The sequence below is a fragment of the Eptatretus burgeri genome, chromosome 15 (genome assembly GCF_056783735.1).
Source record: "Eptatretus burgeri isolate ZD-2024b chromosome 15, Ebu_testis_v1, whole genome shotgun sequence".
NCBI lineage: Eukaryota > Metazoa > Chordata > Myxini > Myxiniformes > Myxinidae > Eptatretus > Eptatretus burgeri.
Window position 1 is genome coordinate 33756690 of NC_140975.1, and position 13477 is coordinate 33770166.

The 13477-nt window shown below is 44.9% G+C and overlaps 2 protein-coding genes across 3 annotated transcripts in view; one reads left to right on the forward strand and one right to left on the reverse strand.

Moving 5' to 3' along the window:
* Positions 1 to 3141, forward strand: part of POLG2 (DNA polymerase gamma 2, accessory subunit) — a 58099-nt gene extending 54958 nt beyond the window's left edge. The window contains exon 9 of the mRNA XM_085857402.1: positions 813 to 3141. The gene's annotated coding sequence lies outside the window, so the exon portion shown is untranslated. The remainder of the gene's footprint in view (positions 1 to 812) is intronic.
* Positions 2774 to 12972, reverse strand: LOC147011894 (ER lumen protein-retaining receptor 2-like). 2 transcript variants are annotated; one of them, XM_085857406.1, is made up of 6 exons: positions 12773 to 12972; positions 10361 to 10461; positions 7899 to 8057; positions 7549 to 7801; positions 3343 to 3402; positions 2774 to 3033 (listed from the first exon to the last, which is right to left on the reverse strand). In XM_085857406.1, exons 1-5 carry the CDS (start codon positions 12861 to 12863, stop codon positions 3368 to 3370), a joined length of 639 nt encoding a protein of 212 aa, XP_085713532.1. In that variant the 5' UTR covers positions 12864 to 12972; the 3' UTR covers positions 2774 to 3033; positions 3343 to 3367. The 2 variants fall into 2 exon arrangements, with proteins under 2 accessions (XP_085713532.1, XP_085713531.1); XM_085857405.1 differs by lacking the exon at positions 2774 to 3033 and having other exon boundaries at positions 3220 to 3402; positions 12773 to 12971.
* Positions 12973 to 13477: the final 505 nt, after the last annotated feature.

Sequence of the window (13477 nt, forward strand, 5' to 3'; positions counted from 1 at the left end):
CGGGTATCCCTGCTCATGTGTGTATATATATATATATATATATATATATATATATATATATATATATATATATATATATATATACATATATACATACACACGTGAAAGCTTACGTGACATGCCACACGTCTGGCCTCGGGTAGACGGTGGAAGCTCAAAGCGCATCTACTCCATAGTGCACGTTGCGATTTTGCCTCAGAAATGATCGTTGGAGGGTACCATGGGTTGTCATGCTGTGGTTAGTGAGACGAGGGGCAAGCGGGCAGCTTTGCCTCAGAAAAGAAAAGGTGGGAATGAAATAAAAAGGGAAAAATGATTTAATAACCTATTAGCCCATCGCAACACACTTCCTTGTCCTCCCACTACACAAAAGGAAGGGGTCTATCTGCACGTATATTAATGGCATAACTGACTCGGGACAACTATCTCTTGTATGCATGTGGTTCCGAGAACCACAACAATATATATATATATATATAGATATACAGTTAAGCCCAAAATTATTCATACCCTTACCAAATTTGGAGTATTTTGAATCGTGTTATTTGAGGAATGAGTTTCTTCTGCCTTAAGTTACATAAGAATGTGACAAACAGCTGAAAGAATCACTGCAAGAGACATTTCAAGAAATACATTGTTTCGGGGGTATTTTATTGATAGATTTACAAAAATGTCATGTCCAGAATTATTCATACCCTTGCTTCGATCAGTTCAAAGTCACATTCAGTCATCAATGGAAAAGCCTCTATTTGTGATTACAGCCTCCAAACGGTTTTTATACTTGCTCACAAGGTTTTTGCATGTCTCTACAGGGATTTTGGCCCACTCCTTCTTCGCGAAGGTCTCCAGGTCTTTGAGGTTGGAAGGCTTCCTTGCCATTACTCCGGTCTTTAGCTCCCTCCACAGATTCTCGATTGGGTTGAGGTCCGGACTTTGGCTTGGCCACTCCAGAACGTCTATCTCATTATCCCGGAACCATTTATTGACTGACTTGGCGGTGTGTTTTGGATCGTTGTCCTGATACGTCCAATGCTCCCCGAGGTGAAGTTTCTCTGCGGACTGTTTGATGTCTTCCTCAAGCATCTTGATGTACTGCTCCTTTTTCATGATGCCATCCACTTTGACGAGATTTCTGGGCCCACTGGCTGAGAAACATCCCCAAAGCATTATGCTCCCGCCTCCATGCTTGACGGTCGGGACTGTGTTCTTAGGGTTATATGCTTCACCTTTCTTTCGCCAAACGAAAGCAACATCTCTGTGCCCGAAAAGCTCCATTTTCGTCTCATCCGACCACAGAACTGAGGACGAAAAGCTTGGATCTTTGTCCAGGTGAGCTTTTGCAAAGGCAAGACGAGCCTTTCTGTACCTGGGATGGAGGAGTGGAGTCTTTCTTGGTTGGCGTCCATGGAGACCCCCCTTGTGCAACGTCCACTGGAGTGTCTGCCATGATATCTTGGTCCCAGACTCGCCAAGGTTGTTCAGGAGAGCCTTAATAGTGATCCGTGGATTGTTGTTGGCCTCTTGCCATACTTTTTTTGCCAGACGAGGCGACACCTTTGGTTTCCGACCACGTCCTTCAATGTTTTTTTACAGTGTGGAACGCCTTGTACAACTTAATTATGCTTTGTATGGTGGCAACTGGCACTTGGAACTGCTTCGAAATAGCTTTGTAGCCTTTCCCCTCCTTGTGAGCATTCACAATGCACAACCGAAGGTCCTCACTGACTTCTTTCTTCTTCGCCATGCTGACAATGACCTGAGAATGATTGCATCAGCTCCCCTTAATTTATAGTCTAAAAGCAGAGTGTTGTTCCATAACATTCCTCACTGTACATTCAATAGACCACATTTGTAATGCATTCAGATTGTATGCACACATCCTGGAATAATTGCATTACATTATAAAGAATCTTAGGAATATCAAAAGTATGTGCATTATCACAAACATTGGCCTCAATTCTGAGACTTGGTATGGAGTATGAATAATTTGACAGGCATAAAACCAGAAATCTTAACATTTCTATTGTTATGCTAATAATGTTGAGCCAAAATATATGTGGATTTGTACAAGCCAACTAAATGTCCTTGGGTGAAGTGAAAGTTCCACCACTCCAGTTTGTAGGTATGAGATAAATGCAAAACTCTCAGATTTTTCATAGGGTATGAATAATTTGGGGCTTAACTGTGTGTGTGTGTGTATATATATATATATATATATATATATATATATATATATATATATATATATATATATATATATATATATATATATATATAGGCTTAATTTGTACAATATTGAAAAAGTACAGGACACTATAGAAAAGTCAACAAGCAAAAATTCTAAACCTTACCTAACCCTCTCAGGCCTCACTCCTGATGGTGAAGGTTGGCTCTGTGTACGATATAATGACGACAGGAAAGCAGTTTTTTCTTTTGAATCATTTATTGCATACATACTGCGATGTCCAAAAAAAGGTAATCTTTCCTTGTGTAGCAGTTCATCGAAAGATGAGTCAAAACTCCCATTGACCAAGCAAAACATTGGCATCAAAGAGAGATAGTCCTTTATGGAAATAATTATGGTCTTAAAAACCGAGCGCTTGAAAACAGATCGCTTTGTTTTACCGCAAAAGAGATTTGCAATGGCACCAAATTAAGCTTTAATTTACTTCTGTATTCAAACAGTCTGTGCCAATTCAATATTGAGCTTTATACGGACTACTGCCTTTGTTTTTATTTCTCCTTAGTTTAAAGGACAGTCGGTAACGTCATCACAGGAAAGGAATTTAAGCTTTGACCTTCACAACAACATCTGTAGTTCATCACTAAACCACGTGGAGTGCTCCAAGTTTCATGAGCCAAAGATTTGCTAGCCTAGCCATTGACAAGCTAATTGCAGACATCACCATTGTTAAGTGTGACCTCATTGTTGAAGAAATGGTTGGACAAGGGGAAGGAATGAAAATTCTTTCCTCTTCTCTGCAACACTGGTGCCATTGCTGTAGTCTCCAACACTGACATCCTCAACTTTGACTGTACAGTGGTAGAAGGCAAAAGTATTTGGTTAAACATGTCTTTAGTTGTACCTACGAAATAAAATAAAAGGTAACAGCAAATGTAACAGAAAAACAACAACAATAAAGGGAACACTTAATCCGTGGCTTTCTGTGCAGGCATCGTGCAGACGTTCACTCCGTTTTGCACCACTTATGAACCAAATTGTATGAAAAGCATCAAATACCGTGTATGGATTTGGATACAAATTATATGCTGCTGTTGAGGAATGTTTGTAGTTGTTGTGAGATGGTTGGGGAAGAGTCACTGGATTATAAAATGTTGCACCTTTTCCTTATTCCTCTTCTTTCTCTTATGCTGGTAAACTCAGCTTCTTGCCTTTTAACACTGTAAAGAAAACGGTAATGTGAGATTAAATGTATTGTGTATTCTGTACATGACACTCGTTTTCAAAAAAATTGTTCCTCCATTTGATACACAATCTGTGAATGGTCCCTAAGTTTCCAAATAACTACAAGACCACATGAGGCATACACATAATTCTCATCACTTTACTGACGGGTTCAATGAAGATAGCTTGTTGCATGTCACAAACATATTACATGTCTATTTGAGTCTCAATGAGGATGTAAAATTAAGTAAAACATGCAAATAAAGGATATTTTATCACACTTATTGTTGTTTGTGTGCTCCTTACGGAATTTTTTTCAATTGCTTCGAAGTTGTACTGTGCAGTAAACCATTAAATATCGCAGATTTTGACCAGTCGCGACAGCCTCTATCTACCAATTGTTATCGCGGGGTTTAATTTTGACCTATCAGGGTTTTTGAGCTGAGCTGTGACGATCATCTCGCCCCACAAGGCTTTCACACCGTTAATAATGGAATGGCGTTGAAATGTAAATTTATAGACAAAAGTGATTCTTTTAGTTTTATTTATTCACTGGGTTACAGAAATGCAGAACAATATATATATATATATATATATATATATATATATATATATATATATATATATATATATATATATATATATATATATATATATATATATATATATATATATATATACTTTAACAACAAAAAACGACAGATTACATAGGAAAACGATTTCAGAGATTAATAGGGGAGGAATGGTGGGGGTGAGGGGGCAAATTTAATTGTTTCTGAACGTTTCATCTGCTTCAATACAACAGGAGATTATCATAAAGCCGATTTAAATTGACTTGACACGTACGTTTATTTCCTTCGCCACCGAAGGTGTGTGGAGGTTATGTCGTCATCCCTGCTTGTTTATGAACAGGACATCGTAACTTGTGGATGGATTTGGATGAAACTTGGTGGACAGGTTGGGTGTGTGACAAGGAATAAATTATTCAATTTTGGAGGTCTGGACATACAAAATGTAAACTGTTCAGCCTGGCAGAGGTATGCACTCAACCAAGTGCCATTCTCATTTCACTTGTTCATTTTCGGCTGCTGCCCACCTACCTTTACGTTTTCTCAAAGCCCAAGAACCTAACCCCCTTATTCCCAGAAGAAATTAGTTTAGCTATTACGGTTTTGAATATCGTGGCATCTTCCAGGAACATAACCCCCATGATATTTAAGGGTTTACTGCATATATAATTTTCCGTTTCAGTCACACTTTATTCCAAAGGGTCCCTGCTGTCGTAGCATAATAAAAAATGGGACCGTTGCATTGGAACCACTACATTTAGCCTGGTGTTGGCTTAACAGTGGGGATCATAAGGTCTTAAGTTTGATCCTCTCATGCCGTTAAATAACACCAGGTGGGTTGATACAGCCTGTCATCCTTCTGAGGTTGGCGAAATGAGTACCAGCTTACTGGAAACGGGGAACTGCATCAGCGGTACAGCCATGCTCCCATCATCGATGCAACCAGCAGCCACAGATTTCACACGAAATAATAACCCCCTAAATGGTCGGTTAAGGAAGCAGCGAAGCAATCGCTGCAATTGACAAAAGTGATTGGCCATACGGACCAGTACAAAAGGATTTGGTGAAGTCAATACTCGGCTGTGGTTTAAAAGATAAAGAAAAAAAGTGTCATCCAAAATGAGGAAAATCATTTACGAATCCAGAAAGCTGTACAGCAGCCTCAGCAGTGCCGATAGGCAATTGGGACAACACACTTCAAAGATCGCTTACTTGGAGTGTCATCTGGCATCTGGCTTGTACAAGTTATACTGGAGCTACTTACGATCTTCTCCCATCTCAAATATATTTAGTGTGGTGGTCCAACATAGATGAAGATAAAATGTCCTCTATGCAGGGGTAGACAGACGCTGGAACACATTTTGTCATCGTGTAAAGTGTCCTTACAAAGAGAAAGATGTACATCGTGTCATTATAGGGTCCTCAAAAAGATACTCCAAGGTGTATGTGATGCAGTGGAAAAAAGCCAATACACATAAAGCAAAGTAAAGGAGTTTACAAAAGCAATCGTAGGAGGATGTGGACAGAAAAAATAAATCTGAGCACCCAAATATAACGATGAAGTGCAATACCCCAATTCCACGTCTACAAGACGAAATGCACAGGATTGGGCTGGCAGAACGGTCTTGAGTTATACACATTCACTGCTAAGCTGTTTGACCTGGGTTTGAATCTCTTCCCAGCTATAAACTGTCCTCCCCGTATTTCACGTGCAGGGTGACATGTGCGTGCACCGTCCCTCGGATGGACATTAAACTGGATGTCCCATCTGCCGGCATTAGTTGGTGGACGTTAAATATTCCACGGTGTCCTTCGCAGAGAGAAGGCGAGCGATCGCCAGCACCCTGAACACATTACCAATTCCTGCCCTAACTATTTGGTGGAACGTTTGGCTCTCCATCTGGTCTGTGAAAGACTTGGGCCAAAAACTACCTGTGGAGAACCCCACAACAATGTGGGAATAATTGTGGCCATTAAAGAAAAAGAACACTATGAATAAGATTAGGAAGTGGCAGCAGACCCGGAAGATACCCCGATACATTCCGTACATCTGGAAAGCACCTGGACAGTGGTCTCAGTTCTGCAACTAGCAAAACGTGGATTTTGGTTGTATGTAACAAATATAGAAAAGATGAATACAAGATACACAAGTATGCTCTCTCTCTCTCTCTCTATCGAGTGCAGCCTGTGGCTGCTGGTTGCATCATCGGTTGGGACGTGGCTATGCCGCTAATGCAGTGTCCCCCTTACCAGTACACTGGTGCTCATTTTGCCGACCTCGGAAGGATGACAGGCTGAGTCAACCTCCTGGTGTATATTAATTCAGCGGCCAACGGGGCTTGAACTCGTGTTGGGTTTTGATGAAAATGAATGAGGGATAAGGAGACAACAGATTAGTTTCCTTCAACTTTCGAGGTTTAGGGGTTCAATCCTGCTTCTGAGTCAATGGCGCTCAAACTGGGGTCATGACGGGGGGGGGGGGTGTCATGACCCCAGTGTTGACCCGGCCCTCTGAGAACGTCAGAAAGGTAAAGGCCGAAACACTGGTTTGGGGAGAGGGGGAGCTCTCGTCTGAAGAATATCTGCTGTTTCGTTCCTTGTGAGTTTCTTGCCATTCCTCCAAGTGCTGCTAAAGGGAATTTTTGTGATTAAATGGACACATTTTACAACTTTGAAATTTTTGTTCAAGTAAATCTGTTATTAGATTTCCAACAGTACCATTAAAAAAAAAAAAAAAAAAAAAAAAAAAAAATATATATATATATATATATATATATATATATATATATATATATATATATATATATATATATATATATATATATATATATATATATATATATATATATATATATATATATATATATATATATATATATATATATATATATATATATATATATATATATATATATATATATATATATATATATATATATATATATATATATATATATATATATATATATATATACTCTATGACAGCAGGAATCCTTTGGAGTCATGTGTGACACACGGACAGATGCTGCTGTTGCTAGTAATAGACCAGGCGTGCCAACCCGTCGCTTCGCTGACGGGATTAACCAAAAGACAGGTCTATCCTTCACAAACAAATTGCAGGTCTATCTGTGAATCTCAAAGAGGATGTAAAATGAATTGAAACACGAGAAAAAAAAACATAATGGACCTTTTATAACACGTAGTTGTTGTTGTTGCTGCCGTTGTCAGGGTGACACTACATTTTTCATTGCCTAAATTGCTGTAGTTTGTAAATCAGATCATCTGATGTTCATCAAATATAAATCAAATTGAACAGGAAATACGTAATAACATCTGCTGAATCACCCCTAACATTTTCTGTAGAACAATGGAGTCTCCAACAAGTGATCATTTCAGGTTCAAACGCAATCGGCAGTCCTAGAATTTACATTAACAGCTTGACAAAGAAATGTGGTTAGCAATGGGAATTGTTACAGTTCTGATCATGATATTAGACCAATTAGAGAAATTTCATTTGCAAAACCCACACAGGCGTCAGAAATGCCATGCGGTAACTCTGTCATACCGACTTACCCTTAGTGACGTAGAGGTAGAAAAAGTCACAGTACAAGATGGTTTGTACGACGCCAGCCACAATAACGATCAGATCGAAGAAAGATTCAAAGTAGTACCGCCAGATCCAGTTGAAAAGGTACAGACCCCGGTAAAGGCCAAGGGCGAACAGGTAATGGCTGGTAATGGTCTCTGCCTCACCAGTCTTGCTCACTAGGAACAGCTGAGGAAGAATGGCCACCGATTCCAGGTAGATGGAGAATGTCCATAAGATCTGCAGGTGAAACCAAGGTTTATGGAGGAAGCTCAGGAGCGTTATCGGATGGGAGGGGACACTTTATCAGAAACTATCGAGTGGTCGTGCGTCGTACCTCCAGCAAAGTGAAGTCATGGTTGACGAGAACGGAGAGGCCTCCCACCGGCACGATAAGGAACTCGACACGGAATGTGTCATTGTTGCTATCGTATGTGGCACGGAACTTGTAATAAATCATCCACAGGGTGGCGAATGAACAGCCAATGTACACCACCTAAGGAATGAGAAACGGTTGGGAACTTGTCTTTACATCTTGAAATTGAAATTGTAATTAAATCTACAAGAACTGAACAGTCGGACAAGCGAGCGACCGTGAGTTTCACTCGAGTATGTTCAAATCCATTGGCTTTTGAATATCACACTATCCCAGCAAGAATTTTTAAAAAGAGCTGGTTGCATTCTCGCACCTCAACTTTTGTCCGTAGCCTGATGGAGTACTGCTCTCCCCTCTGGGCTGGTGCTCCTGCCTCCCACCTTTCTCGGCTTCACGCTGTCGAAACCAGGGCATTTAAAATCATCGGCATCTCCCGCAATGAAGCTGAGTCTTTGGGCCTCTCACTCAATCACCACAGGTTAGTTGGTGGTCTTTCTGTCTTCTACCGACTCCTCTCCAGCCTTGCCCCCCCTGCTCTCTCTGCGATTTGTCCCCACCACATTTCCACAGGGCGCTCAAGGTCTGCCAACAACCCCCTTCTGGTAAAACTACCAAAATCACGAATCACTGCTCATCTTCACTCTTTCATTCCTCTTTTTTCCCACCTTTGGAATAAACTTCCTCACTCTATTCTTTCCCATTCTTCCCTCCAGGCTTTCAAAACAGCTGTTGACCACCACCTCTTATCTTCCCCCATCCAAATCCTCGATCTTTTCTACCCCCGATAATCCACCCAAGCCCACTTCCTTCATTTCTCCTGCTTTCCTTCCTGAAAGTCCCTGTAATTTCCATCTTCTCTTCGCCATGTTCCCCGTCCCATCCCCATCCCTCTCCCTTCCACAGTTCACCTAATGTGTCTGTTCCCCACTGTTTTGTCCCTTCCACTCCCGCCCCTCTTGTCTCATGCCTCCTTGCTGTGAGTTGTGTGTTAGCTCTCATACGAGCCTCGACCAAGGTATACAAAAAAAAAAAAAAAAAAAAACTGCAATGAACTATTCCAATCTGGTGTCAAACTTATTTTGGGACTGGAACGACCTTCTTGCCACTTACATCATTTGTCCAAATGCCTCGTCAACAGGACTCATCACAGAACTTTGAAGTGGTACAAAGTGAAAGCGTAAGCTAATGTCCACATCCCCATCAACAAGGCAGCAGCTTAAAGCAGACATGCTATGCATGGAGAGCGTGATGATACTTGGCATGTGGCTGCTTTCATATGCAGCACAAAGCTGAGGGGTAGCATCATTGACTGAGGGTGTGGCTGTGCCGTTGATGCAGTGCCCTCTGCTGGTTAGGGCAGGAATTTGTAATTTGTTCATGGTGCCGGTGATAACTCGCCTACTCTTCACGAAGGACACCGCGGAATCCAACGCCAGCAGATGGTACACCCATTTTAAGGTCCATCCGAGGGATGACACACCCATTGATTAATCACCCTGCCTGTGAAACACCGGGATGGCAGTTTTATAGCCGAGTCAGGATTCAAACCCAGGCGAGATAGCTTCGAGGCGAGTGTGCGTTTTTAGGGTCGAGAAGTACGCACACCCGCCTCGAAGCGAATCGCAAATGCTTAAAATTATCATATAGTTGTTCATACACTATCTTGTGTCATACATACGACAAATCTCCATGGCCCACCGGTTGGGAACCATTGCTCTAGGGCCGAGGCCATCCTGCCGATCCTGCCGAAGAAACGAATTGCTCAAAAAAAAGCAAAAGCCAAACCGATTTGAAAATGAATGTAAATACGATGAAGCTTCTGAGCAAAAACCTCACTGCTCCAAACAGGCCAAGTTTTGGGTGGTGCTGCCATGACTCAGAAGCCTCGTTTCCACTGAAGGCCTGAAACGCTTCGAGGTTACGCACATTCACCTTTGAGCTGTCCAGGTTGGATTTGAATCTCGACCGAGCGATAAACTGTTACCGTGGTGTTTCACATGCAGGGCGATCCACGGACGTGCGCGCCATCCACCGCGTGGACATAAGACCGGGAGACCCATCCACTAGCATTATTATATACTTCTCTAGTCAAGTCAAGTCAAGTCAAGTCGTGGCAGACTTCTGGTGACATTCTAACAATTAGATGAACGTTAACGATGCCACGGTGTCGTTTGTGAAGAGGAGGCAAGTGATCGTCGGCATCCTGAACAAATTACAAATTTCAGCCTGGATTAACCGTTGGTTAGGCACAGCAAACTACGGGACGTAACCTCTGCTCAGGAACGGCTGCGGCAACACCAGTGATCTGGAAGGGGCACGCCTGGTACGTTTGGCTGATCAGAAATCTCGGTTCCTGAAAGAGGTTAAAAAAAAAAAAAAGACAGGAAAGCAGGACAGAAACCAAAAAGTGAAAGTTTGAATACCTTCATGGATGTGTTGTAGAAGGAGATGAAGGTGGTGAAGAGGTCAAGGTACCGAGTGGTAAAAACCAGAGCGAACATCAATTGACTCTTTCCAGATATGCCTTGAGGAGCAAACGGGATGCGCAATGAGGAAAGTTAAAACATCATGGAAATCTTCAATGATTCTTACCGCTTCGTATGCGGCACGTGGCTGCGGGTTGTCTGGAGGGAAAGCAGATGTGTCACCAATGCAGTGCCCCTCCCCCCCAACCCCTCTTGTAAGTTAGAGCAGGAACATGGAATTTGGTCAGAGTGCTGGCAATAGCTCACCTACTCATCGCGAAGGACACCGTGGGATCTTTAACGTCCACCTATTAATGTAGGCAGACGGGACGCCCGGTTTAACGTCCATTCGAGGGACGATGTCGAACACACACACACACACACACACACACACACACACACACACACACACACACACACACACACACACACACACACACACACACACACACACACACACACACACACACACACACACACACACACACACCTCGACCTGCGTGTGCGAAACACCGGGGTGACGGTTTGCAGCCGGGTCAGGATTTGAACCCAGGCTGGAGAGGTCAGAGGTGAGTGTAATGAAGGAAGCTCAAGGTAATGGACTGAAATGAAAATCACTAAAACGTGCGTCTCCAGGTTTGTAACAATAGACGCTGCTGTGATTGGACACTCAAAAACAATCACGGTCATGCAATTTAAATGAATGGAACATTGCGAGCGCTTACGTCACTTCGCAGATTCAAACAGGGGATGAATGAAGGAAGGGTGTGAGGACGCACTGACACGTGTCGACTTCCACGTGTACAGGAGGAGCACGTGCGTGTGTACCCAGATTACGTCATAGCGGCTTCGGTGAACCGCCACGAGCGCAGGTACAGCGCGATCGCTTAACTTAACTTGGAGCGGGGTCTCGGGAGTGGGGTCTCGGGGCGATGGAGCGGGGTCTCGGGGCGATGGAGCGGGGTCTCGGGGCGATGGAGCGGGGTCTCGGGGCGATGGAGCGGGGTCTCGGGGCGATGGAGCGGGGTCTCGGGGCGATGGAGCGGGGTCTCGGGGCGATGGAGCGGGGTCTCGGGGCGATGGAGCGGGGTCTCGGGGCGAGGGAGCGGGGTCTCGGGGCGACGGAGCGGGGTCTCGGGGCGACGGAGCGGGGTCTCGGGGCGACGGAGCGGGGTCTCGGGGCGACGGAGCGGGGTCTCGGGGCGACGGAGCGGGGTCTCGGGGCGACGGAGTGGGGTCTCGGAGTGGGGTCTCGGGGCGACGGAGCGGGGTCTCGGGGCGAGGGAGCGGGGTCTCGGGGCGAGGGAGCGAGGGAGCTGGGTCTCGGGGCGACGGAGCAGAGCAAATTATTCAAACCACTTTCCCATTAGCCCTCCCTACCTCCTGCCCACGCTAATCCTGTGCCACGTCACTGCAGACTGCCAACCAGTTGTGGGGGGGGGTCGTTGTTGAGGGGGGGTCGTTCTTGGGCCGCGGAGTGAACACTTTTCAAAGTTCGAATCTCTGCTGATGTGCATTAAATGTTAGTGAACGTCAAGCAAGGCAATTGGTACGACTCGGCCGGGATTCGAACCGCGGACCTCCCAGATACAGAGCGGGTACTCGAACCCATCACACCACCGAGTCTGGTTTAGTAAGTAAGATCCATGCTGGGGAAGAATGGGGGGGGGGGGGAGAAAATAACGATCGCAGGATGGTTAAACGAGCCAGGTGTGTCAACCCGAATCTTTACATCGAGAAAAAGAAACTTCGAAGCAAAGTTAAACTTTAAAAAAAATTTTTTTTTTTGCAAGTTCGAAATGTTTAACGTATTTGCGATTGTCGTGTCGTGGATTGCCTCCCCCCACTCCCCCCCCCTCGAGCCGGACTCCTCGTGCATCACTGTGCGTTGGAAACCGCAATGCCAGAGCAACATGGGACGGACATCAGTGGTCCTGGCGGGACCTGGGTTCCAGCAGTGTTCGGGTGTGCGCGCATTCAACGATAAAAGATCGCAACGAGCCTTCCGCGTCACCATTCACAAATCACCAAAAACAATGAACGACATACACACACACACACGCACGCGCGCACACGCACACGCACACGCACACGCACACGCACACGCACACGCACACGCACACGCACACGCACACGCACACGCACACGCACACGCACACGCACACGCACACGCACACGCACACGCACACACACACACACACACACACACACACACACACACACACACACGCACGCACGCACACGCACACACACGCACACACACACACACACACACACACACACACACACACACACACACACACACACACACACACACACACACACACACACACACACACACCTCCCGCGCGAAAGCGTTTTGGGACGCACCGGCACATGATCTTGTTTTCCAGATCTTGATGAGCAGGATAACAATGCCGAGGAGGTGCGAGAGATCCCCGAGGAGGCGGAACACGTTCATGATGCACGGAGCGTCTGAAAAACGGCTGCGCGCACTCGCGATGGCGCCGCCGACGTGGCGATGCCTCGGACGCGGAGATGACGATGCGGTTAAGCCACGCCCATATCCTCGGCTTTCCTCGATGTGGGCGTTCCCTTGGCGCCGTCAAGTCGGTGTAACTGGCGGTGAAATCATGATCGGTGTAACGGGCGGTGAAATCATGATCGGTGTAACCGGCGGTGAAATCATGAACGGTGTAACCGGCGGTGAAATCATGATCGGTGTAACCGGCGGTGAAATCATGAACGGTGTAACCGGCGGTGAAATCATGATCGGTGTAACCGGCGGTGAAATCATGAACGGTGTAACCGGCGGTGAAATCATGAACGGTGTAACCGGCGGTGAAATCATGATCGGTGTAAGCGGCGGTGAAATCATGAACGGTGTAATCATGATCGGTGTAATCATGATCGGTGTAATCGGCGGTGAAATCATGATCGGTGTAACCGGCGGTGAAATCATGATCGGTGTAATCGGAGGTGAAATCATGAACGGTGTAACCGGCGGTGAAATCATGATCGGTGTAATCGGCGGTGAAATCATGATCGGTGTACTGGTGCCGATGCGGTGACTTT

Coding starts and splice junctions, on each gene's coding strand:
- LOC147011894 (XM_085857406.1), bottom strand. CDS start 12,863: ATGAACGTGTTCCGCCTCCTCGGGGATCTCTCGCACCTCCTCGGCATT. Junction 10,462..12,772: donor GAAAACAAGATCATGTGCCG/GTGCGTCCCAAA, acceptor TTGCTCCTCAAG/GCATATCTGGAAAGAGTCAA. Junction 7,802..7,898: donor ATGACTTCACTTTGCTGGAG/GTACGACGCACG, acceptor TTTCACCTGCAG/ATCTTATGGACATTCTCCAT.